The sequence below is a fragment of the Podarcis vaucheri genome (assembly GCF_965113315.1).
Source record: "Podarcis vaucheri genome assembly, chromosome: 4".
In the NCBI taxonomy this organism is placed as follows: Eukaryota; Metazoa; Chordata; class Lepidosauria; order Squamata; family Lacertidae; genus Podarcis; species Podarcis vaucheri.
The window spans coordinates 36,649,807-36,676,414 of record NC_138762.1 but is presented as its reverse complement, the minus strand read 5'-3'; the positions used below and the strand labels follow the sequence as shown (position 1 = coordinate 36,676,414).

General features: G+C 42.1%; 4 protein-coding genes across 23 annotated transcripts in view; 2 read left to right on the top strand and 2 right to left on the bottom strand.

The window, feature by feature from the left end:
• Positions 1-853: 853 nt before the first annotated feature.
• On the bottom strand, positions 854-5,610 carry TRMT10C (tRNA methyltransferase 10C, mitochondrial RNase P subunit). Of its 2 annotated transcripts, none has more exons than XM_082219759.1 (3): positions 5,523-5,610; positions 4,311-4,366; positions 854-2,887 (listed from the first exon to the last, which is right to left on the bottom strand). In XM_082219759.1, the coding sequence occupies exon 3, from the start codon at positions 2,842-2,844 to the stop codon at positions 1,558-1,560; it is 1,287 nt and encodes a 428-aa protein (XP_082075885.1). In that variant the 5' UTR covers positions 2,845-2,887; positions 4,311-4,366; positions 5,523-5,610; the 3' UTR covers positions 854-1,557. The 2 variants fall into 2 exon arrangements, with proteins under 2 accessions (XP_082075885.1, XP_082075886.1); XM_082219760.1 differs by lacking the exon at positions 5,523-5,610 and adding an exon at positions 5,383-5,522.
• Positions 5,611-5,765: 155 nt separating this feature from the next.
• On the top strand, positions 5,766-10,053 carry TXNL4B (thioredoxin like 4B). The gene is made up of 3 exons (XM_082219798.1): positions 5,766-5,983; positions 6,703-6,854; positions 9,295-10,053. Exons 1-3 carry the CDS (start codon positions 5,783-5,785, stop codon positions 9,458-9,460), a joined length of 519 nt encoding a protein of 172 aa, XP_082075924.1. The 5' UTR covers positions 5,766-5,782; the 3' UTR covers positions 9,461-10,053.
• A 138-nt stretch (positions 10,054-10,191) lies between these two features.
• On the bottom strand, positions 10,192-23,115 carry LOC309530726 (putative protein ARB2BP). Of its 14 annotated transcripts, none has more exons than XM_082219763.1 (4): positions 22,359-23,093; positions 18,621-18,777; positions 12,019-12,083; positions 10,192-11,476 (listed from the first exon to the last, which is right to left on the bottom strand). In XM_082219763.1, the coding sequence occupies exons 3-4, from the start codon at positions 12,022-12,024 to the stop codon at positions 10,430-10,432; spliced, it is 1,053 nt and encodes a 350-aa protein (XP_082075889.1). In that variant the 5' UTR covers positions 12,025-12,083; positions 18,621-18,777; positions 22,359-23,093; the 3' UTR covers positions 10,192-10,429. The 14 variants fall into 14 exon arrangements, 11 of the variants coding, with proteins under 11 accessions (XP_082075889.1, XP_082075892.1, XP_082075895.1 ...); XM_082219766.1 differs by having other exon boundaries at positions 22,441-23,093; XM_082219769.1 differs by having other exon boundaries at positions 22,556-23,093.
• Positions 14,516-26,608, top strand: part of SENP7 (SUMO specific peptidase 7) — a 36,724-nt gene continuing 24,631 nt past the window's right edge. For 2 of the 6 annotated variants that reach the window (XR_014218858.1, XM_082219706.1), the window contains exons 1-5: positions 14,516-14,782; positions 17,432-17,481; positions 18,812-18,910; positions 20,926-21,023; positions 25,728-25,919. Coding sequence is in view for 5 of the 6 variants with exons in the window: in XM_082219706.1 (XP_082075832.1) it covers positions 14,533-14,782; positions 17,432-17,481; positions 18,812-18,910; positions 20,926-21,023; positions 25,728-25,919 (689 nt within the window). In the remaining variant the exon portion in view is untranslated. Of the gene's footprint in view, positions 14,783-15,232; positions 15,397-17,431; positions 17,482-18,811; positions 18,911-20,925; positions 21,024-25,727; positions 25,920-26,608 lie in introns of all 6 variants that reach the window. The other 4 variants (XM_082219710.1, XM_082219708.1, XM_082219707.1 and 1 more) reach the window with 3 other exon arrangements.

Below are 26,608 nucleotides of genomic sequence, written 5' to 3'. Positions count from 1 at the left end.
AAGTGGTCGCAACTTCCGGCTTGGAGCGGCCGCTTCTTTTCTAGCAGTCGACGCAAGGGGATTGGTGTTCCTCGAACGCCTGTTGATTGGTCGTGACGTCGTCCCTCGCGCTTCGCTCCTCCCCCCCGCACCCAGCCACGCTCCATCGTTCAGGTCTGAGGAGCGCTGTCATTTTCGGAGAATCGTCGTTGGAAGGGAGCACGAGGGTCATCTAGTCCAACCCCCTGCAATGCAGGAATCTTTTTTTGCCCGCTGCGGGGCTCAAGCCCTGAGGTTAAAGGCCACAGTGGTACCTCTGGTTAAGAACTTAATTCGTTCTGGAGGTCCGTTCTTAACCTGAAACTGTTCTTAACCTGAGGTACCACTTTAGCTAATGGGGCCTCCTGCTGCCGCCACACAATTTCTGTTCTCATCCTGAAGCAAAGTTCTTAACCCAAGGTACTATTTCTGGGTTGGCAGTCTGTAACCTGAAGTGTCTGTAACCTGAGGTACCACTGTATTAATGGTGGCTAGTCAGGTGGATGTATACTACCTCTGTATGCCTCTGAACACCAGATACTAGGGAACATGAATGGGGAGAGCTGCATTCATATTCTGCTTTTGGGCTTTCCATAGACATGTACTTGACTATTGATGGGTCATGAATCTGATCCTGCAGGATCTTCTTATGTTCTTAGAATTGTTTTTTCTACTGTATCTTTTGCTGTAATTATCAGTTGTTCAATGCTTGGGTGGCCCTTGGGCCAAAAAGCACCACATAAGCCACAATGATGATGATGGATCCTATTTGTTATTAACATTAAATATCTAGCTTTTCCCTTGTAAAAAAAAAAGGCCACATAACTAACATAAATCAAATAAATTTCCATTTATTTTTCAATGCTACCACAGCTAAGCTCGTATTTACATACATCTACGTAATACCTGAATACAATGGTCATATTTGCAATTTACCAGAAAATGTAGGTTCCTTCTTGTCCAACAACTTTATAAAGCAGGTAAAATTCATTGTGCTGCCCTAGCATTCAGAAATTGTTCCTAGTACAGCAACAGCAGCATGCTGCTGAACTCTCAGTTGCTTCAGGTCTGAGCTAACCAGTGGGGGCTGAAGAAATCTATTCTGCTTTACCAAGTATGGGCACTGACACCCTGGACATAATCATCTGTGGACCTTTAGAAGCCAAGGGTGCTTGTTAATGATATAAACCTTCATGACCTCATCTTATAGTTAAGTATTGTGAGGGAAGTTCATTTGGCATCCACAGCTTGAAAGCCAATTCCCTTACTAGAATAGGGTAGTGAAGGAGTGAAGGTTACAACATGCACTGTCAAATTTCGATATTATTGGGCTTCTGGAACTTATGACTGAATATTGAATAACAGGCAATAAATATGTCACATTCATTTTTGTAGAAAAGCATGTCCTTGTGTCACTTTGGCTGACACACCCATGCAACTCAAGAGCTAGAGAAAAGTTTAAGCAGTTAAAATCTTAAGGTTAAATCTTGATTTAATTCAAATTTACAATCAGTCAAACACTGGGTGGCTAACATGCTATTAGGACACATCTTCCCACCAGTTTTTCTGTGTTTGCCGCCTGGAGAAATTTTGTGCAAACTGCTTGTGTGCCTTTCTTTGACCAGCCATTTTTTCATGCAACTTTGTGTTCTTCCATGTGTCAATTTGCTGCTTTGACCAGGAAGAAGTATCCACAAAGCCTTCGTGTTTTCTTTGTGGAACAAACTGCAGAGCTTCCTTCCAATTCCCAGTATCTTTCAGTGTTAATAAGATGCGCATCATTTGATCCAGAGTGAGATTTTTGGCACCCTCCGCCCATTGCAAGCACCTATCCAAAGGAAGGCGTGCTGTTGCCAAGTCCAGCCGTTTTGCATTAGCAAGGGAGAGTCCAGTCTTCATTGATTTATCAACTATTGATCCAATTATATAGATCTTATCATGCTCAAATGTTTTCATCACATTGGGAGAATCAGCAGTTAAGTAGACAAGTTGATCTTTTGGAAAGACTTCAACATAAGACTTTTCTGTCACAGTCACAAACAACTTGTCCCATGCTTCTCCGTAACGTTTGACAAATTCTTTGTGATACGGACCACCTGCTTTGAGATTACAATAATGCAAGTGAAATGGGTCCAAAGCTCTACGATTGGCCCCTTCACATTCCATCAGCTGTTTCACTGTATTCTCCATTTCTCTGCGTGACATATAATTTTCATAGTTCATATCATACACCAGAGGCTGACCAAAGATCATAGACTGGGCTGCTCTCCAGTTGTACATGGCATCCTGTGACCTAGTCCAAAACTTAGGGAGAAATGTATTTGGTAGCTCATCACCAGCATTTTCCTGAGTGTTTAGCATTCGTTCCTTTTTTGCTTCGTTTCGTCTTTCTTTCTTTTCTCTGTCAGCTTTCTTCCTGTTTTCTTTTATAGCCAAGAATTTTAAGTACTTCCTTATGGAACTCTTGGTGGGACATTCATTTAAAGTCTTGAAATCTTCTTCGCTAATATTTTCTGGAACAAGTCTGCCCGATAGTCTCCACATCTCAATAAGTTCCCTAGTAACCGCTAAAGGAGAATCTTCTTCACTCTGTGATGTTCTTTCAGTGGCTTCTTCTTGCTGCGCAGACCGCATTACATGTTTCCATCCATCCAAATCTAGTTTCTCAGTAGCACTCGGGGAGGAGTCCTTGTTTAACCAAGCCGACAAAACCAAAGTTCTACAAGTTATGATTCTGCTGGGCATTATTAAAAATAATCTCCTTTTTGTCCCATCTGATGCTGCTAATTGGAAGACAGATCTTCTAATAATATTAAATAGATGCATATTTTAGAAGTTTGTAATTGGAAATGTGATGTTTGGCTGTTATCTGCAATTATACAGAGAAAACAGAAGATAATTCAGTATTAGCAAGCTGAAGCTGCTCCTAATCTTAACTATCTTAAAATACCATTAATATGTATACTGCTCACTTTGTATGTCAGTAAAAACATGCATTCTAGTCTCGTAATAGAGCAAGGGAGAATTGATGAAGCTGTCTAAAGGTGCCGTTCTGTACCTCTTTACCTAGAAGTAAACTCAATGGGACTTTCTTCAGGGTAAAGATTTAAATGAGGAGTGGGGGAACCATGGCCAAAAGGCAGCCTTCTGAGTGTTTCTTCTGACCGACAGGACCCTTCCTATGCAATGCCACACCCCCTCACTAGCCCTCCTTCATGCCCTGCTTGAGTGTACCTGGAATGTGTCGCTGAACTGTAATAATGTCATTTACTTCCTAGAAGAGGAGGAGGGGTATTGTAGAAATGGCTGGTTTTCGGGTGGCTACAATCCACTGCTCCACCCTCTTTTGCCCCTGACTCTGCCCTCCACTTGCATACAGCCCCTGGAAGTCTCCTCATAAGGGAATGCAACCCTAAAACTAAAACAAGCTCCCGAGGCCTGATGAATAGGATTGTATTGTGAAAATTAAGAGACTTTAGGCAACTGAAAATGCCAGTTGGGAAATGAATGTGATAGATACTGAGAAATAAAAGGCTGGACATAAAAGGAAGAGCTGGGGTGGGACAAAGCTGTGGGATGCTTCAAAGGGAAGGATAAGTTTGTGTCATATGCAGAACTTATTGGAAAACTCAGTGTATGGATTTAAGAAGGAGCATCAGAGTTCCTCAGTTCAATAACCCTGCCCTCTATCATAGCTCCATGCATTGATATTTTAACAACAAATAACACTGAAGAACCAATAGAATTATCAGCCTTTTCTCCTTTCACCCTCATAGGTCCTTCGCTTACATCAGCAACAAAGTCATTATCCAATTTCAAAGCATAATGCAAAAGTCTTCCTAACTGGGGGAAATAGGTCATGCACTTTACATCAGACATTTATTAAAAACTCAATATTTTGAAATAAAATGTTTAGAAATTCATATGAGAAAATACATTCAAAATGCATTTTTAAAAACCCAAATATTAATGTGGAAACAGCATGTACAAGACTTGTAAATGAACTCATGTGAAAATCTCACAGAAATTTTATGTGACCAGAAAACCTTTTGATATGCCCATCTTTAATTACAGTACATGGGCGCCACTAATTTCAGTAAAGCTTTCAAATGAGCTCCATCTGCATTACCACCTTGATTCAAAATAACTTTATATATAACTACTTTTATTGCTGGTGGCCAAATTCAATAAACACAATTTGCATTCCTAAAAAGAGGACTAGGAGCAATTGGGCCTCGGGCCAGAAATATCTATGAAATAAGAAGATTGGTTTTATAGAAATATTAAGTTACCTTTCCTTTTGTCAAGTATGCAGTTACTTGCTACTATGCTTTGAAGCCCACAAGTTCTGGAAGAAAACATAGGTTTGAGAATATTAAAACTGGTTTCCACATAGTTAAAGTGCTTTAAGAAATAAGAAGTTTGACAACTTTCCTCCACCAATGATCAGCTACAGCATCATATGGAATTGTTCGCTAAGCTGCACAAAAGCTACATGTCATATAGAACTTTTTTGAAGACTTCAGATAACTCTTTTAAGGGTTTTTTCCCCCCAGGTCAGTCTTCTCACCCCTGTGTTGTCCTTTATCAGGACACCTCCCTTTCGCCATCTACACCACTGGGGAAGAGAAACTGAAGAGCCATAGTTCAGTTGTGGAGCACTGTGCAGACTGTCCCAGATTCAATCTCCAGGTAGGCTTTCCTGTTTGAAACCCTAAGAGAGCTGCAGAAAATTCTAAAACAGATGGACCGCTGATCTAGCTTGGTATAAAGCAGCTTCCTATGATCTTTTAACTCCAGACAAGGAAATCAGTTGCCTTTTTTATAAAAGGAGAAGCAGGAAAAAGAGGGAGCTATCTGTTTCTCCATGGCAGCGGTTCTCAACCTGTGGGTCCCCAAATGTTGTTTGACTACAACTCCCATCATCCCTGAGCTGTGGCCTTGCTAGCGAGGGGTGGTGGGAGTTGTAGATCAACAACATCTGAGGACCCACAGATTGAGAAAGGCTGCTCTATGGAATCAACATTCACTGCCTTGTGCACTTTTAACACCCATCTTCCAGCTCCACACACATTCGTTCAAGTGTCTTCCTCACAGCAGCCACAGTAAAAGATAGCTAAGTGCACTTAAGCCCATTAGTTTCAACCAGATGGAGGCTACAAACCTATAGGATACAGCAGGCATGGCCAAACTTGGCCCTCCAGCTGTTTTGGGACTACAACTCCCATCATCCCTAGCTAACAGGACCAGTGGTCAGGGGTGATGGGAATTGTAGTCCCAAAACAGCTGGAGGGCCAAGTTTGGCCATGCCTGGCATACTGGTTTACCTAGGAGTAACTCTTAGCTGGACTCGAGGGGACTTACTTCTGAGTAGGTACACCCAGAAATCCAACGTGCGCCAACGCAATTTTATATATTTGAAGGTCCGTAATGCCGTTCACATTCTGCTAACCCAGAACTACACCCGCTCAGAAAATATTTTCGGCGCCATCCTAAGCAATCACCTCAAACTGAAGCTCCGCGCGCTCCACTCCTCCGCACATGCCCGGTCCGGCTCCAATCACTTTCCCGCCGGAAGTGGGTATGCGGATGCTCCCTTCTCCCCCCCTTCGAATAGTTCCGCTAACGTCACTAGGCCATTCATCCATTTCGGAAGGAGCTGAGCAATCGTTGCCACTGGTTGGCCAGTTTCCGAGCCAATCACGGGGAGCTGCAAGAAGAGCTTCGCGACTGCCCTCTTTCTGCGCGAAAGAAGCTTGTGCGCATGCGCTCCGCATGGGTCGGTGGCCGCGCTGCAGCAGCTTGTCTGAGTCTCCCACCTCTCTCAGTCGCCATGAGCTTCTTGCTTCCCAAGCTCGGCAGCAAAAAGGAGGTGGATGAGGCAATCAAGAGCGTGGCCGAGAAAGTCCTGGTCCTCCGCTTCGGCAGAGATGAAGATCTCGTCTGCATGCAGCTGGACGATATTGTGAGCAGGCGAATTTTGCTCCTTGCAATCGCATTTTTCCCCCGCACTCCCAGTAGGAATTTGTTGTCTGGGGCAACCAAGTCAGACACAGTTTCCCCCCACCCACCCACCGCTGTGAACAAAACAAAAGAGGACATTTTACTACCAGAATTCACTTGAAAGTTTTCCGTGTTAATAAGAAGCAATTTAATAATAAATATTTTATTAATAAAGTAGCATCTGCGTACGTTGTGCTTTACAAAGTACGGGTGCCATACAGAGGCTTAAGTATAAAAATATAAAAATGGAACTCAGGAGGCCAGGGGAGGGAAAAGGAGACACGGGGTAAAAATATCAGCCACTCTTTGGAAGACTCTTAAATTTCATTTTTACTAGTTTATTTTACTTTCCCCTTTAAAATATTTACATTACATAGAACTGTATGGCAAGAGATAGTGCTTTTGGTATCCTGGTCCTAACCCAGATTACCAACACTTCAGCCGTACTGATATTTTGACAGCACATAGTTGTGCTGGTGTTGGCCCCAGAAGTAAATGGACATTAGTTACTCCTTCATGTCATTCCCACCCACCCACACCCCCGCAAAAACAACAACAACCCACATGCACTGGTGCTTCAATTATCAATCTGTTCTCAAAATGTGTTAAATTTAATTCAAGACTTTATTTCTTGCCCTCTCATATTGGACAGTATAACTTTTTATAACCTTTTCTCTACAGCTTGCAAAAACATCTCATGACTTAAGTAAAATGGCTGCAATTTACTTGGTGGATGTAAACAAAGTGCCAGTGTACACCCAATATTTTGACATCAGCTATATTCCATCAACTGTCTTCTTTTTCAACGGGCAGCATATGAAAGTGGATTATGGGTAAGTTGGTTTGCATGTAACCCAAGTACAAGCTATTCTTGGAATATTTGTTTGTGACCATCTGTGATGTTAGCAAGCATCAACAATGCACAAAAGACCTAATACTGTATTATTGTCAGATTTATCATAATATGACCAAGTCCTTATGTTCATTTTATGTTCTGATTTTTACTCCATCCTTCTACATTACTGTAGAAATTAGTGTGGGTGCCACAAGACACTACTCTCCCCCCCCCAATAATTTTAAACAACTATAGTCTTTCCCTAACCCTTAATATTATTAATACTGGCTTCCAAGGTCCTTGGTCATTAATTGATTTTATTGATAAATATTTTACTGAATATTGTTTTGTTTTATTACTGTGAACATAATTGGTATTTTCTTTGTAAATGAAAAGTGGTACAGAAATCTATTAACAATATAGGTATTTATTTAACACTAAGGAGAGTGGCTGCTTAATTGCAACATAGATTTTTAAATGCATGTATCAAATGCACTATGGGAATTCCCATTACTACGAATCAGGATCTCTTTAATAAAGGCCTAACATCTTTTAATTCTTAGTTTTGCTTTGACACTGGAGCACAGAGCATTCATATGTAAACAAATGTGTGCATATATAGCCAGATGGGATAAAAATCAAATTTGGTATCTTGTCTATAGAACCTATTTGTTAATATTGGAGGCAACAAGACATTGAGAAGTGTCTATTCTGAGAGGTAAAACCATTAATAATAATAATAATAATAATAATAATAATAATAATACCTTTATTGTCAATGTACAACCTGTGTACAATGAAATTAACAGAGCCTCCCTCCCCCCACCACAAACACTCAATCTCATTGTACTCTGTGTGCTTGTCGCACAACACACTAACCCCAAAAGTTGGTTGCACTATATTATTTTCCGTTCAGCAGCTTAACAGCCCACAGATAGAAACTTTTTTTAGCCTGTTGGTATGTCTGATTATACTTCTATATCTCCTGCCCAAGGGTAGAAGATTAAAGAGGTGCTGGCCAGGGTGTGAATCGTCCCTGAGAATTTTTCTCATTCTCCTAAGGCATTGATCCCTTGCAATGTCATCTAGAAGGCTCAGGGGACAGCCCATGATATCATGGGCTGTGTTCACCACCCTCTGTAAAGACTTTCTGTGCACAGAAGTCATATCAAATCTAGAGTTGCAAAGAATTTACTCCTTAATTCCAAATGTAGCCAACTATATTTTACTCAGAGTAGACTCATTGAAATCAATGGACCTAAATTATTCATGTCCATTAATGTGCTTGGTGTGAATACTGTTTTAACATTGGATACAACCCGCAAGAGCCACAGCAAAGGTAACAGCCACAGGCTCAGGTTGCTTTAAAGGGGGATGAGACAAAGTTCAAGGAGAAAACAATTGCAGCTGGATAAAACATCCATGTTCAGAGGAGGCCTGACCTTGAAGCTGCTGCCTTGAATTCCTTGTGGGCTTCCTGGAAGCATCTCTCTGGAAAACAGAATGCTGGACTACGCTGATCTTTGATCTGATCCAGCAAGGTTCATGTATGCATTCTGTCACTTTAAAGCAGGAGCTGGGAACTTTGTTTCACAGGAAAGTTGCAGTTTGTCACGGACAAACTCATGGGCAGAGACAAGCAAAAGTGGAAGTGAAGGATGCAGCTCTTACGTTTGTGTAATAAGCTACATTTCAACCACACAAAAACCAAAGGTATCTACAGTGGTACCTCGGGTTACATACCCTTCAGGTTACATACGCTTCAGGTTACAGACTCTGCTAACCCAGAAGTATTACTTCGGGTTAAGAACTTTGCTTCAGGATGAGAACAGAAATCGTGCAGCAGCGGCGCAGCAGCAGCAGGCCCCATTAGTTAAAGTGGTGCTTCAGGTTAAGAACAGTTTCAGGATAAGAACAGACCTCCAGAATGAATTAAGTTCTTAACCCGAGGTACCACTGTATACCACATTTAACAGGATATATATACCTTTTAATCATCAAAGCCTCTAAGCCAGGGGTAGGGAGCCTCTGGCCCACCAGGCCTCCTTATTTGGTCAGCCAGGCTGTTTCCTGCAAAACTATCCAGCCCACCTGTCAAAATTGGTCCATGGGAGTGGGCCCATAGGGTTCCCCAGCCTGCTTTAAGTGGTTTGCATCTCTCCATCCAGGTAAGCAAAATGCAACATCACAGTTTTAAGAACATGTTCCAGCCTGGCCAAAGTACTTGACGAAGAGTCTCAAAGCCTGAGGTAGAGTCTCAAAAAGCTACATTTGGCCCCTAAGCCTGAGGTTTCTCATCCCTGCTTTAAAGACGTGCAGATTTGTGGCATGAGTTTTTTTAGGGTTCAGACTTGGAACTATAACTGTTTCAGAATTTAAGCTTGTATGTTGTTGTTCCAGCTTTCATTTACTTTGTTCCTTTTTGCTTTCCTACTTAGATCTCCAGATCACACTAAATTTGTGGGAAGTTTCAAAACAAAACAAGACTTCATAGATTTGATTGAGGTGATTTACCGTGGAGCAATGCGTGGAAAACTAATCGTACGAAGCCCAATTGATCCAAAGAATATTCCCAAGTATGACCTTCTGTATCAAGGCATTTAATGCCCCACTGGGAGAGGAGTGACAGGGAGAGGAATATGAACTGCTTAAAGCTGATGATTCCACGTCTTCTCCAAACATATGCCAATTGCATTTTGAAAGTGAATGGAAAAAAGGAGCTGAGACTGGTCCTTTTTGTACACAGGATCATATTGGTCAGCCTCAGAGACAGACTTTCATTAATTCATTTTTCAATGGAATTGACTGGAATTGCTTAGGCTGCGACTTATTTAATTCTAATATGTCAAAGAAGCTGCAGTAGAGTAATATGTTCTTGTTCTAAATAAATGCTTTCGGGTTATATAAGGATATAATTAATAAGAATCATTCTAGAGCTGTCATGTCCTGTAGAAGCATCCTGAAGAAAAGGTAAAAGTAGGGACTGGGTTTTTATTCTGAAATGTTATAACTGTTCCCACTATCTGTTCTAACTTCCCAGCCATCAACTGGACACTACATCTTCAGAAATATAAGGTTTTTCTAGTTTCACAACCCAAAATGGGAAATTCTCTTTTGGAAAAGGACGGAGGGTGGGAGTTTAAAAGTTAAAATTGGTTTCTTTAAAAAATAAATATTTTAAGATTTTAAGAATTAAACTCAACTGTATTGTGTCAAAGTATGATGATGCAACAGGAAGGATGAATAAGTAAACCCATCTTTCAAGCAAAGTTTTCTCATTCTTTTTGCTATGCACTGAAGTTTCCACTCAAAATTGCAATGTATAAAGTGATTTATTCAGATTAAACCCCAGACTTTTCAAAGGAAGGAGGGAAGTTTTGCCAGAAACAAGGAACAGTTGTTACATTTACATTCACATAAAGCTTCAGAAATGGAAATGGGACAACAGATATTAGACTGGTAATGGTATGCTCCATATTTAGATAAAGTACTTTTACCTCAGCGATAAGCTTAAGCATCGAAGCTAGTACAAAACTTCTATTAGAAGAAAAAATGGGTATGAATAACAGATGCTTAACTTGTTTTCATTGATTTGCTCCTTGTAAGAATAGGTGAACGATTGAACGGTTGTTTGGTGAAGATTTTCAGTGCATTCTTAAGATAATTGAAAATGGACTGTAGACTAGAGGAAGGAGCCAGGCTATAATTTTCAGTTCCTGTGGAGACTGTAGGGCAATCCACTTTCACCATAAAGCCTATTGACTTATCTAAAGGTTCACTGTGTGATACCCACTCTCGGCAATGTTTCCATATCCAGGCCTGCACCTGGGAAATGCCTTGTGTCTGGTGCGGTGTGTGGTGTGTGGAGTCAATAAGTGCAACAGCACCTACTTTGTTCATTACCTCCGAAGTTCTCTGCATGAGGAGGTTGATGAAAACCAAACCTCCATAGCCATGGGCAATGAAAGCCACCTTTTCCGCTGTGCTCTTTGAAATGAAATGGTCCCAAACGTAACTTGTATGCTCTTCAGGACTACTGCTCTCTCTCTTTGGGACTGTCAAGGGTAATTGTAGTGGACATGTGGAGTCTTTTTTCTCAGACAGGCTTAAGCATTCTTGTTCTGTCTTCAGTTCAATGAAGTTATCATTGGGATTTAAAACAATCACTCCCCAAGAGCACTGCAGAGCCTTTATGATGAATGGTATTTGAGATCCATGTTGGAGGCCTTCATGAACTATGACTTTTCGTCCCCACTGACCTGCACGAAAAGGTCCCTTGTCTTGAAGGAGGACGACTAGAGTTGAGCAATTAGTTAAGGCATCCTCACTCATGAAAAAAAAACTGCAACGTTCATTGTCTGGAGCATCTGTTGGGATGTAAACCTTTTGCAGTTTGCATGTCTTTTCCAGGAGCTCGAAAACATACTGCGTAATTAAGTATCCAAGAAATTGATAATGTCGGTGATTAGCATGTGAATCTTGATAATCATAAACAAAAGGTTCATTGGTATCCATATGCCTAAGCTCCCCATTTTTATTAAAGTCATAGTTGAGAGTTTCTGGATATTCTGAACTATTTATTAGTTTTCTGAAGCTCAAGTCTTCATTCATCTGTGACCACTACAAATAAAACAGACAGATCATGACATAAACAAAAAACCATACATTTCTTAAACAACTGTATTCAAGTTCTTGTAAAAATATTGTAGAAAATCTTAAAATATCACTGTTCAGGTGGGGACAGCAGTGAAAATAACTTTAACTTAAATCAGTGCAACTTAAAAAGTGACAAATATTTCTGTTTGTTGCATTTGTATCCTGTTCCATTTTCAAAGTAGCACAGAATGATGAGAGGTTTATTAGATGTTTTAAAGTACTGGTGAGGCCCAAACCCACTAAACTTCAGTGTAAAACTTTAGTAGATACCTTCAGATCATTCTCTAAACTGGGTAATATTAGCCACCACTGTAGTAACAGATAAAAAGTAGATCAGTTTAAACCCAGGATATATTTCTAGTATACTTCTACTTGACTTTTTGTCAGTATCCAGTGAAGTAGTTTTATTGGTGCCAAGACTTCTGGCTGTGAAGCAGTCTTTCCCCTCCATCTCCTCTCCCCTTATGCCCCCTGCACAGACACCCCGAAATACAGAACATACTTACATTCATGTTGCTTGAGAATAACAGCAAAGGCTTCTAGACAGTTCTGGATATTTTGCTTCAGAGATCTGTCTGAACAGAGTCAACTATTAAGATGTTGTAGTTCAGGGCTTATTGTTTCCTAATCAATAATAGCTATGGTGCCAAATTTAAGGGCAAACAATTTACAAACTCAGTTGTGCACCACATGCTAAAAATAGGCATGAAAACTGATAATGTGGGGAAGTGCTTCCTAATCGTTGTTGTATTGAGATTTCCTTGTTCTGTGCATTTCATCCAGTTCTTTAATTCTGTAAACACCATACTGAATTCTTAAAACTGCCATACGTGCCCTATATGGCCAAAACACACACAACATTACACCTATGCAATCCACACAACTTGAAATGTGCACTGTGTAGAATATTGTATGCCTACTCCTTATGAATGTGATGTATGAAACTAACCTTGATACCTAGGGGGTTGTAAACCTACATATTCCCACAATACACATCTAAACATCTACTTGTGCGTCGCAATTTCTACTATTCAACAGATGTTATTTTCAAAGAAGCATTATAGGACTGCACCCTTATTTATATTAAGAAAATTGCATGCAGAAAGATATAACCAAAATCATATACACACACGCAGAACAGGAAGCAGCAAACTCAGGTTTTTTATGGAACTCCCAGATAAATGTAGACCCTGTCCCTGCCTTTCCTGCTCCCATCTTTCCTCCTCCCTCCTTCTCAGAAGCCTCCTGGCTATTATCAAGACCTGAGAAAACCAGACATAGGGAAACTCCTTCACACCTTCTTATAATTCAGGCCCCTTATCTGTTACATTCCACAGAAAAGAAAAGGCCATTAGTGGCGAAACAAAGCAGGGACTGAATTACTTCAAGCACTTGATGGATTGCAGGATACAAAAACAGGGAGGAGCTTCAAAGGGTATCTGAAAACTTTCCACTAACTTCCTTTGACACATATGAAAAAGCAGGCAATATCTTTCAGCAAGCATTTCTGTTTACAGAAGCAAATGGCATTACAGTGGGCGCTTGGGTTGCAAACGTCTGCGCACGCGCGGGTTGGGATTCAGCACTTTTGAGCAAAGTGAGATTTAGCGCTTCTGCGCATGCGTGACTGCCGGAACCCGGAAGTAACCTGTTCCAGTACTTCCGGGTTTTGGCGCATTCGTAACCCGAAAAAACGCAACCTGAAGCATCTGTAACCCGAGGTATGACTGTAGTTATGTTACATACAGACTAGAAATACATTTCTAAGATTCTACACCCTCTCTTTTGAATTTCTGGTGAATGCTTAAGACATTTTTTTATCCCAGCAGACAGTTTAACTGTATTCTAATTTTATAGTTTTAACTGATTTTTATCTCTCTTGTATTCAGTTACTTAGAGATTATTGTAATTAAGTAGTATATAAATTATCAATAAAAAAGCCCACAAGATACACAAGATGAGAAAAAAACTGCTCCTTTTCCCTTATGGGGTACCCAAGAGGCCATATAGAGTCCTTTTGTAGGTTCTCTATTGGTAGGAGAAAATAACAGACCAACCAGAGAATATTGAGAATAAAAGCAACTAGGAAGCCTGATCTTTATTAAAGCTTGGACGCTTGGGTTGCAAACGTGGGCCGTGTTCACAACCCGCACGTTCACAACCCGCAGCGGCGCATCTGCACATGGCAGCTTGCGATTCGCTGCTTCTGCACATGCGCGACCACCAAAACCTGGAAGTAACCCGTTCCGGTACTTCCAGGTTTTGGCAGGTCCGTAACCCGAAGAAATGCAACCTGAAGCATCTGTAACCCGAGGTATGACTGTGTGTGTGTGTGTGTGTGTGTGTAGATAGATATAAAAAGACCTTAAAATTCATATAACAGTAATCTCCTCATGCCTAGCTGTTTCTAGAGACAGAAGTGAAGATTTTAATATTGCTGGGATTGAGCACGACTGTGTCTACACCTCCAAGCAGAAAGAAAGTGTAAGCCAAGTCATATGAACAATACTGTAGTTGAAATGTGCATGCACACGAAAGCTTATACCAAGAACTAACTTAGTTGGTCTTTAAGGTGCTACAGGAAGGAATTTTTTTATTTTGACTATGGCAGACCAACACGGCTACCCATCTGTAGTTGAAATGGGTGAGAGTGCATCTTTAGGAAGAGAAAATGAAAGGAAAACATGATAGCAGTTAGAGCTATGCTTAATTAGCACAAAAGGGCAAGCAACAGGAAACAGGTGGCTGGAACCCAGCCCAGAAAGACATCTCCTTGCAGGGCGTCACTTCATCTCTCATACTGTATTCCGTTTTTTCCCAAGGGGCAAACCAGTAACCTTTTTCTCCCTTCGCTTGCGCAACACCCACTGTGTGAAAAGGCAGGCAAGCGCGCTGCCAAGCTCACTCGAGAGTGGCTTACTATTTTTCTTCCTTTAAATGAACCAACGCAACCACCCCACATGTTAACTTTTTAAAGCTTTGTTTTCCTGTTGCAGTGGGGGGTGGGTGGGCGTGAGTGCATGCGAGGGGAGGGCCTCATCAGCCAGCCCCGGAGAGGCAAAGCAGGGCGGAGAGAGGCCCGAAAACCGAGGAGGCTGATGCGCAACGCCCGGCACGTGGCCGCCTGGCTCGGCTTCCCCACCGAAGAGAAAGCGGCGGGGCGGCGCCTGTGCCGGAAGTGCGCAGGGCAGACCAAGCGGCTCCCGGCGCCACTCCGGATCAACAAAGCCGAGCGCGCTCGGAAGGGTGCCGTGGCGTTTCCGTGGCCAGGTGAGAGGAGAGAGGGGCGGGTGGTGAAGGGGCCGGACCTACCCCGGGTTTGTTTTCTTTCCCCCGGAACACGCCCGGATCCGCTTCCTTTCTGAGGGATGCTGGTCCTGCGGTCGTGATTGCATTTTAAATACTCCCAGGCACCATAAATAATGTGCTGTTTGTCCCATCAGAGGCGAGCGGGTGGGATCGGGGGAGGCTCATTGACGGCGTAGCTCTTTTGCCAGTGTGTCTTTCTTACTCCCATGTAAACGCGTTTAGGGTTGCAGTCTCAGTCCCTGTGCATGCTTGCTCGGAAGGAAGCCGGGCTGCTTTCGGTTGGCGTCCACGTCCTAGTTAAACGTACACAGGGGGTTGTAAATCCCCAGGTTTTATTATATTATGCGTATCGCGAAGTGTCCGACCTAAACGACTAAACAACAACGAAGCCCTTGCCCACCTGTCTTACAGAAAGGAGTCCTTGTTGCTGCCGCAGCGAAAACAACCGAGAGCCTTTTATTGCCTTGGAAATTAACGGATTTTTATGCCATCAGCATTTGGGGGCTCGGGCCATTTCATCAGATGCATGGTGTGTTATCCCCGGTTCACCCAGTCATTAATAATAACAGGAATAGATAAAATACTGTAAACATTGAGGCAATGCAAAAGATGCAGTCTAGATGTACAGATGTTTCCTTGCAAGGTTCAAGTTCACAAAAAGACATTGATTTAGCTATGAAGCTTTTATTATTACTTCGTCTCCAGACCAAGAAAAGGTTTGACTGTGGCATTTTGTCATGTCAAACATCTAGCTGTTAATTACAAAAGTCTTGCTGAAAGAAGGGTGAGACTCTTGTTGTCAGGTGATTTTTAGAGAACAACCTTTTTTTACAGTAACATGAAGCTTTTGGTTTTTGCCCCCCCCCCAATTGTTCATTGATACAGTCATACCTCGGAATAAATAAGCTTCAGGTTGAGCGCTTTCAGGTTGCGCTCCGCAGCGACCTGGAAGTAACGGAGTGCATTACTTCCAGGTTTCGCCACTCGTGCATGCGCAGACTGTCAAAATGACATCACGCGCATGTGCGGAAGTGGCGAAACGTGACATGCGCAGACGCACTGTCGCGTCTTACGTTCTATTCGGGATGCGAACAGGGCTCTGGAACGGATCCCGTTCGCATCCCGAGGTACCACTGTATTGTATTGTATTGTGTTCTTTTTGCTGTCATGGTGGGTTAATATCTCTACTTCACACACGTGTATGTATTATAGGGGGAGATGTATCATTTTTACTCTCCCAATTAGAAATGCAACACTAATAGTTAACTAGCACTAACTTGGGCGGTGTGTGTATGTGTCAAAACGTGGCTCCTTCCAGGCATCACTGACTGGCCTTCAGAACAGTGGCGTAGCGTGGGTTGTCAGCACCCGGGGCAAGGCAAGTAATTTGCGCCCCCTAACCCGTGGATTTGCGCCCCCTAACCCTAACCCCCAGATGTTGCGGCCGGCCCCCCCTGCACCCCCCACGCTACGCCACTGCTTCAGAACACTTCCAAGGCTGCATTCCAGCTGGTTCTGCTTTGCACATTGCATATTTTTGCTTGGTTGCGATGTGTCCTTGAACTCTGATAATGCCTCTTGCTTAACTGGATGAAGGACAGGGAGAGAGATATGTGCTTGTGCGTAGGAACTCGCTTCTTTTACAGACATAACATTTACCCTTGTTGCTCTGTCTGGTCAGCCTATCGCTGGCCTCTCTGAAGGTTTCCCAGGAGAGAATGTGACTCTCACGCTAAAAAATAGGTTCCCCAACCCTGCTGTAGATGATGTCTCACACTACCACTTTCCCAGCATCTCTTTCCAAACCAAGCCTTATGGACCACTACATGTCAACCCACAAGGAGATATGCTGACATTACTAGTGATTCACTGAGTGTGCACCAATTATAAAGAGGAGCACGACTCAAAATCCAGACAGAACACAGTACCTATTTGATCTGGGCTATTGATGTTGTAGTCAAATCTGCCAAAAGCCACTCAGAAATTTAGACTCATTTACACATAATGTTCAGTATAGCTAGTGCAGAAAGGGGTGCGGAATAAAGGGGGAAAGGAAGGAACATGCCCGGAGGAGGAAGAAGAGGGAGGAACATGCCAGTCCATGGGGCATTTTCAGTTTCCTCTCCATTGTACCATTACATTTGTACAAGGCCTGTGTCAGAGTTGTTTTAATAGTCTAAATCTGTGATGCAGAAGATGCCGTACCAATTAGACCTTTTTCTTTCAAAGTAGCGCTTAGCATAGAAAAGGCTCCTGGATTGGTGGATGTTCTGTTTCCCAATCAACTTGGAACTTGCCAAACGAAACGGCACAGACCAGCTTTTTATCAGTTAATGTCCTTGGCAGTAGCAGAAATGAAAACAATAGGCATGTCGTTAATGCCGCCTCCTTATGATTTGACGTCCTTGGGTTCAGCAGTTGCCTTGGAGCTGTATACAGATTTTGGAGAAAGCAATCACCAGAGAAACATTTTTATTCACCCGGGATGTGCCTACCTTTAACATCTGGGAAATATGCATTGCCTCCTGATGATACTTTAATTAGCTACTTTTGGAAATGCTGATTATAACATGATTCACAATACTGCTACTTTCTGTCTGCCTTTTACAGCAGCAACTATGGAGGGACATGGAAAAAATTCATCATCAAGTCAGCCTAAAGTAAGTTGTCCTTGATCTACATCCATTATTTTGGGAGTGTAGCTCATAATATTTGGTAGCTTTTCTAAAATGTCACCATTTGGATGGATCGGAATAACATTTGCATGCGAATAAACAAATGTATGCCACACTCTTAGAAATGAAAAATACATGAGCATAACTACAATGACCATAAGATTGACCTGTTTGGCAAATTAAAATTCTTACGCATAAGGAACATTGCTTTGATTTACGTAACATTGATACATGTTTGTACTGTTACTGCATTATACATGGGGCTGCATCTGAAGACAGTTTGGAAACTTCAGCTAGTGCATAATTTGGTGGTCAGGTTTGTCACCTGGACAAGACGGTGTGAACATATTGCACTGATCCTGGTCCAACTGCACTGATTACCAGTTAGTTTCCTGGCCCAATTCACAGTGCTGGTTTAGATTTTAAAAGCCTTGAATGGCTCTCATGAACCAACCCAGACCTTGTGAACATCATCTAAGCCCCTTCTTCTTGTGTCTCCTCCATGAGGAGGGTGGCAATACAAGAGTGGCCCTTTTCTGTGAGCGGTAGACTTGTAATCTGGTGAACCGGGTTCGCGTCTCCGCTCCTCCACATGCAGCTGCTGGGTGACCTTGGGCCAGTCACACTTCTCTGAAGTCTCTCAGCCCCACTCACCTCACAGAGTGTTTGTTGTGGGGGAGGAAGAGAAAGGAGAATGTTAGCCTCTTTGAGACTCCTTCGGGTAGTGATAAAGCGGGATATCAAATCCAAACTCCTCCTCTTCTTGTGGAATGCTTGCCTGATGCCTTCTCTACCCATCTAGGCACCAGGTGAATATGTTCCTCTTTGAGCAGGCCTGATTAACATTCTATAGTCTGTTAAATGTGTTTGTGGGGGAAGGGTTATTGGTTTTTGCTGTATTATGTATTTTGTGTTCTCATTTTATATATTTATGTCATGAACCGCCCTGTGATCTTTGGATGAAGGGCGGTATACAAATTTAATTGTTGTTGTTGTTGTTGTTGTTGTTGTTGTTGTTGTTGTTGTTGTTAAATGCTGCTGAACATGCTGTCTTTAACAGTATTCAGAATAAAAGCAAACTAAAACCAGAACAGTCTGCAGAGTTCACAGATAAGTAACCTTACTTGTTGCCATCTTCACTGGAAGTCTCACAAGTTCAGTGCCCAGAGTTCCAAATGTGAATATCATAATTTACTAGTTTCTGTACCTTAACTCTTTTTTCCTTGAATGTTAGTGCGGGGAGTTCAATGTTGTTTTGTTGTTTTCTTTTCCATTCTTTTGCTGCAAAAAATGCAAATGCAATGTTTCATTCCAGTTTCGAATACCAAAGAAGAAATCCTCACAGTCAGATGATGTCCATGTTCAGTCCCCACTGTCTAGACTTTCCCACCCGTGGGATCGCACATTGCAAAAGGTAAACAGAAGTTTATTGTTTTCTGCACTGCTATGAAGGGCTTGGGAAGAGCTATTTTAGGGCAAGCATTATTCATGTTTTGAAAATTAAATATTCTGTAATTACAGTGGTATCCCACAAGATGTTGTGTGCTACAGTGGTACCTCGGGTTAAGAACTTAATTCATTCTGGAGGTCCGTTCTTAACCTGAAACTGTTCTTAACCTGTAGCACCACTTTAGCTAATGGGGCCTCCCGCTGCCGCCGCGCGATTTCTGTTCTCATCCTGAAGCCAAGTTCTTAACCCAAGGTACTATTTCTGGGTTAGTGGTGTCAGTAACCTGAAGCGTATGTAACCCAAGGTACCACTGTATTTAAATATCTAGTTTTGCACTTTATGATAAATAACACATTGAGCTGGCACTTTATGAAAAATGAAGAAGGACGAAACTATTTAACACCTTTCATTTCTTCATTTGACTGCAGTTTTCTATGCAATAAAAGCAAGATACGGAGGAGGGGTCTCTCATAAGAAGCACTTATGTCCTCTCTTTCCCACGTGCTTGTTGCAAGGACACTGCATCTCAGCAAGCCCATCCATTTAAATGGGCAGGTCTGAAGCAGAGAGACACACAGACAGACAGACAGACAGACAGACATCTCATACACACCCCTTTCTCTCTCATTCAGACACAGACAAAAAGGCAGCAAGTGTCCAGAGAGAAAGAGAGCACCTAGGTGCTATGTACTGAAAGGGGGTTTCCTTTCTCAGTGTACGCCACAGAAAGGCAATAAACTGCCCTTGCGAAAGAATAGCAGGACTCAGTCATGCTTCCTCTTCCCTGCTGCTGAGCTGTTCCCTACTTGTGGTGGTGGCAGATTGTACAAGGGAAACCTCCCCACCCTGCAATCTTGTCCCCCCCCCCTCTGCCATGCTCAGCTGATCAGAGGGAACCAGCAGGACAAAAGAGCCTGAGAGAGGGGGTGGCATGGGGAGAGGCCTGCTGGCTGCATCCAGCCCATGGACTGGAGGATGCCTTGGCTCATACAGCAGCCTGCTCCTCCTCACATGCATGACTTTGCTTCTGCTGGGAGCATCTGCACGCTGAAGGCTTGACCAAGGAACCTACTGCTATAAGGAGAGGCCTCCACTTAGAGCAGAGGTGGGGAACCTGTGGTCTTCCAGAGTTACAGGGCTCCCATCAACCCTACAGAGTATGACCAGTGGTCAGAGGTGATGGAAGTTAACAGTCCAACAATATCTGGAGGGTCATAGTTTTCCAATCCTTTATTGGGAAGGGCAGGTTTGCCAAGCTTCCACAGCGTTTTTGGTGGTGCGCTAAGCACAGAGACCTGGTGGGAGAAGGGAGGCTACCCTTAAAAGAGATCATTCTGCACCCTGCACTATGCATGCAAGGTCTGAGATCACAGCCTTTGGCTACACGTGCAGATTGCTAGTTTTCAGGGATGCAATATGCCAAATTGCGCATAATTGGAATCCATTGAAAACATTTGCAAATACCCCGCTCCACCCCTGCCCCAATTCCATCCTTTCAGAGATGTTTCAGCGACGTCTTTGTTATGATTCCATGTCACTTCCTGGTTTGGAGCAATTTGTGTTTACATGGCCGCAAACATATTGAAAGTGTGTAGGTGGGGGAGGGTCTGCCTGTATAGCATTCCATTTCCATAATTTCCATAGATCTGTGGGACGTGGAGCAGATTGAATTACTTGTTATAATAGCGAGATAAGAGAGTTAGGAGTTCCGTCCACTGTGAAACTGGGTTCATTTGCTGAATGCTTGTGCAGCCCTTTGGGTAAAGTCTAAGGAGTGAGAAGGACCACAGACTCAAGACTGTAATTGAAATAAATGAAATTGTTTAGGTATCTGCTTTATATTGCATCCGACCATTGGTCCATCTAGCCCATTATTGTCAATACTTGCTGGCAGTGGCTTTCCTTCATTTTTTTCTGTCCTCTTTTCTCACATCCCCCCTCCTTGTTCAAACACTCTGCCGTCTGACTCTCAACTTCAGTGGACATCAAGGTCTAAAAATAAAATTTTTAACGCAAACTGGGGAAGAAAAAGACCTTTTGAGAAACGTTACATCGATGATGAAGGACCAACATTTGGGTAAGTGGAGGATGCTTCAGAACTGAAGGCCACAGTGCTGAGTATTCTGGGTACTGCCAGCCTATGATGTTGGACAGCAGTGTTTAGCTAATTAAACAGTTAGTTAGTTAGATTGATCAATTAAGGGAAAAAATTAAAATAGTGCTCCTGATTAATCTGGTAGTAGGTTTTTAATTTTTTTGTAAATTATCAAAGCTAATGGCAGGGGGTTGGCAGGGCTTGGCAGGGGGTTGGACTCGATGGCCCTTGTGGTCTCTTCCAACTCTATGATTCTATGATTCTAGATGGCAAGTGCCTTCCTAGAAGAATTCTGTTTTCTTTCACATAGGAACGAGTATATTTTCTAAGGTGATTCCTGCTATGGTACTGTGTGTGCGATCTAGAAACAAAGAAAAAGAGAGTTTTTATTCATATGCAAATGTATGCAGATTTAATCTAGTAGAATGTAGTTGAATCCTGTATCTGTCTGCTCAGAGTAGGTCATCGGGACTTACGGTAACTTCCAGGGAAGTGGAATTGCAGCCTACAAGTCATAGGATTGTTCAAGCATCTTTAATCAGAAGACAGCCTGACTAGGAAGCCTTAGTCTTCAAAGTTGAATTTTTAGGGGATTTAGGCTTCTAACCTCACCAACCTTGTGGTGGTCAGTATTAAAAATAAGCAATGAAACCAGCAAAATATAAAATTGTCTATACCACAACAAAAATATTCATAGACGTTTAATCTCCACCAGTTTGGGTTTGAATGCCAGTACAAAGAAACAAATCTTGCAACACTTGTGGGAAATTATTGGCTCACTTTGATGAATCTCCAAGAGGAGAATACCATGACTGTATGTCATTGAATAATCCACTGAGAGTGCTCCTCTGTTTGCTCTCAAGGCAAGGGGTGACTTCTAATTTATATAGGAACATACCTGAGATTAAACTGGTGGGAGATAGATTATTACAATAACTAATACTGACATACATTCATAGTCAAGTTATTTGTAAGTTGTGTTTGTAACGATTCACACAACCTTGAATGTTATAAACTTTTAATGGCTTGTTGCACATCTAAAACCTCAATATCAAGCATATTTACATGGATATCCAAATGATTTTCAGGTGAGTTTCTACATATACATGGTCTAAGCATAAATATAATCATAAGTTCTATGTATTGCTTAGACAGACCCGTAACAATTTATATGACAGTAAAAATGATTATTCCATATTATAATATAGAATGCAATGAAAATCTTATACCAATTATTAGACCATAATGGGTGGAAGCAGATGCCTGGTCCTGCTATTTGCTAAAGGATTATTCCAGATTTTCTGTTATTTCTCTTACATATTGTTATATGAATATTTCTTGTCTCTCTTACTAAAATCAGGCTGATGGTTGGACACCTCAGAGAGTTCATTGTGGGTACTTCCTTGATTTCCATTAGTTCGAATGAAGTGGCGAGCCGTGAGGCTGTATGCTAGGCAAAACTACCAGTGGTCAACCACGTGGCAACAGAAGGTGGAGGGGAACTTTGCCCTTACATTTCAACACTGCATAGCAGTGGAGGGTGGTGATGCTGCCACAGTCAGAGATGTGAAAGTGTATTGTTGCTATGTTGGATAGATGTGCCAGCATTGATGCAGGTTGCTGACATCAGTAGGAGCAACAATATCCCCAGCCATCATGTCCCTGTACAATGTTGGCTTCAGCACTCTAACCTCTACTGCTGCCTCTCAGCACAGGAAGGCAATGGGAGGAATCCCTGGTCCATCTCTATCACAACACAGCAGATACTAGCAGTTTTGCCAAGCATACCAGCTCACCCATCACTACTGTGATACTGGAGGTCCAGCTCCGAGGCCTTCTGGCGGTTCTCTCACTGCGAGAAGCGAAGTTACAGGGAACCAGGCAGAGGGCCTTCTCGGTAGTGGCGCCCGCCCTGTGGAACACCCTCCCATTAGATGTCAAGGAAATAAACAACCATCTGACTTTTAGATGACATCTGAAGGCAGCCCTGTTTAGGGTAGTTTTTAATGTTTGAAGTTTTATTGTATTTTTTATATTTTGCTGGAAGCTGCCCAGAATGGCTGGGGAAACCCAGCCAGATGAGCAGGGTATAAACAAACAAACAAATAAATAAATATTATTATAATAATTCCCCAGTATTTTTTTTGTTATTGGTGTGTGGGTGTACACACACACAGTCATGGGAAAAAGAAAGCACAGCCTCATTTGAATTCTGTCATTCACATGACACAGTGTAATATGTCATGTGTTTTTGTTCATCTGAGGTTGTATTAACCTAATTTTAAGACCTGCTAAGGAACAGATGATTGTTATTATGTCCTGATATTTAAAACCACAGAATTCAAAGAGGTTTCTGGTGTGGGATGGGGGGAGCTCAAGTTCCCCACCCCAGCTCTAAAAGGTGACAAACAAGCATTCTTTGGGATTGCACTGGTTTGACTGTTGATATGCCCCATGGCAAGCAATTATGTGCTGGAGCAGTGGGTTTTAGGGCGGGACTGTTTTAGATTCCCTCCCTGCTGTGTCTCATGGACTCAGTACACGTTACAGTATATATTTGTCTCATTTTACCCATGGAACAACTCTTAGAGGCTAAAAAAGGTTGGCTTTGGTGCTTCATCCTTATATAATGATGCTTCTTGGTTGTTATAGAAATTATTCTACCTGGCTTGTGCTATGCCTAGAATTATGAGGGGTAAGGGAAGCTGGGGAGAGGACTTGTATTGTAGCCTTTCAGGCCTTGCCTACGGGTGGGAAGAGCATTGCTCCCGGGGAAGGAAGAAGGAGCCAGTACAGAAACCGAGGGGTTAATTCAGAGAAAGAGCTTTTATTCTGCCATCCGGGTAACAGAAGGAACCTGCGTGATAATTCACAAGCAAGTATAACTTTTACAGCCATTGCACACAGCATATATTCCCCCCAGCCCCCCCCCCCCCCGGAGCTCTTCCTCATGAGTTTCCCTGAGCATGAACAGAAACTCCTGTCTTGGGACTCCAGGCGCCCTTCCGAGGAAAAGGGGGTTGAGAAGCCTGCGCATCAGCGTGTCCAAGATTTGTTGCAACTGGGTAAGATAAGCTGGATGCGCGCTGGCAAGGCCACGAGGCCTGGGGAAAATAAAGCATTGTTTTCTCAGCCTTTTTGTTACAGCGAAGCTAATGCTAGCTAATGCTTTTGTAGCTACTGACTCCTCAGAGAAAGTAATTTAAAAAGTCTTGAGGCCTGGTTGGGGGTGTGTGACTACACAGGTTTTTGGGTAACCTAACCTGTCCCCTTCAGTATGTAATTGGGGGCCCTTGAAGATTTGCTCAGGGTTCTGCTTCTTGACTTCAAGTCAGTGCAGTGGAGCCTTCAAAGCCTGTGACAAAGCAGATATTGTTTTTAATGGCCAGTTATGTAGATCATAGGTATAACTACGCAAAGAATGTTTCCATAAATGTACTGATTTTATTTTGTGCAGCCCAGCTTGCACTGCTTTCATTTTACTTTCACTTTAGGCTTGAGTCAATAATCTTATAAAATAGATACCATTGTCTCTGTTGCCAGCAGTAGTAAAAGAAACAGGCCGGTTCTTAAATGTGAAGTGAATACATGTCTACATCACTGTGACTATTAGCGTTCCTCAGGCAACAGAACTAGCAGCTGTTCTGTGGGAGATGCAATTTGTTTAAAAATGCATGTAGCTGTGACTTTAAGTGAACTAAAGTAAATGCAACTTCCTTTATTTGGTGCTTGTGTTTTATATAGGCACACATTTGTGGAAAATATCTAAGAAGTATCTTGAATACATTAGCATGTGACAGTTTTCTCTGTGCAGACTTGAATCCGGAGCAGCCATATATCATCTCTCTGAGGCCATGTTTACATGCTGTGTTTGCGATAAAGGCATGATAGTTTCCAGGGAAGCCTCTTTATTGTTCTGTGCAGCGTTCATGTCTCTTCTTTGGTTTATGGTTGGCCAGCGTAGCAGCTGCTGGTTTGTACAGTTCTAAAGTTTCTTTTTTAAAAAAAAGACATTTCAACGCTGCTAAACAGTCCTGGACGCCAGCTGATTTTCTGAAGTGACCTCGGAAGGAACAAGAAGAGACTGCTCCAATTTCCTGGCATCTCTGAACCCAGTGGAAGACATTACACAGCTGTGAGGCACTTCTAGCCAGGATTTTGAATTGGCTGGTTCTCTTCTCGTACAGCTATTTCCTTTCTAGGTTGAAGTCCTGATGTCTCTGGCTTCCTTAGGATTATTCTGTATCAGAAAATTTCCAACCTTGGCTTTTGCAGAGCTTTACATTGCCATTCATGATCTTTCAGTGAAGTCATCTAATTTTCATTTGTCACTTCTGAAGACATAAATTAGTGCACTGCAGGTGCCTCTGAAACAAGCATTGGTAAACTTTTAAGGCATGATTCACTAGGTTCACTTTAAAGAAGGCTTCAGTGGCCAAGCACACAATATATAGTAAGCAAAGCTTTTTCAATGAAGAATATGTAAAAAGATTAGGTGTGGAAAGAACATTTACTTCCATCTCTCTAAAATAAAATACAATATACATTCTTGGCTGAGGGCATCTCAAATGAAAATACAATGTTGGGATTATTACATCCTCCGAAGAATCTTAGTTGAACTCGTGTATCTTATTTAGACTTTAGTTACCTTATTTATCACCATCATTATTATTATATGTATGACAGGCAACCCAAAGTTATCTTGACGAATGTCCTGAAGACGGAAATAGGAAGAAAATACATAAAGACACAGCTTATAGCTGATATAACTCATGGTGTCCAGTTGCAGTCAGATCAACAAACCTCACCATCTGTTGACAGTGTAGAGATACGGGAAATATTAAGTCTTCTTCAGCAAAACCTTTTTATATCTAGAAGGTATGTTTTGTTAAGTCTGGCTGTCTTAGACATAATACAGCTTTGCCTACATATTATTAAAATAAATTGCATGCGATTGTATTCCCTGTTACGTTAGCCATTTCTCACTTTTCAATGCATCATTATGAAGCACCCTTGTGACTTCCATTTTGGGATTGTTTAGAATGAGATTAAATATGTCTACATATGTCTCTTGTAAACTTCAGCTAGTTGCTTTCTAACAGTGGGACTAATTCTAGCTAGGCTATTTGGATTATTCAATAGTGAGTTATTCTCGTAATGCTTAACTTTTGTTTAGCATCATTAACATCTGCAGGAGACATGAATTTTCATTCTTGCCTCTTCCTCCCCCTCAGAAAAGAGTGAGTTGCAGTTTTTCCTCTATTCCCCTCCCCACCCCACCCCTGCACATGCTGAATCTTCTTTGGACTATTTTCTCAGTCCTTCTCTTTGCAATGAAAACATAATTATGTTACCAATAGCAACTTGTCCATTCCTTTGTGAGCCCCTTGGCTTTCCCATAGGACTTTTATACTCCTCCCAACCAAACACTGTGTTTTGCATTGAAAATACCCTTTGACATGAAAAATAATTGATTGATAGATAAGGCACGTGGAGAGGTAATAGTTTAACTTTACCTATAGTTCAGTGCAGCTATACTGAACATCAAGAAAAAAGCATTCATCCCA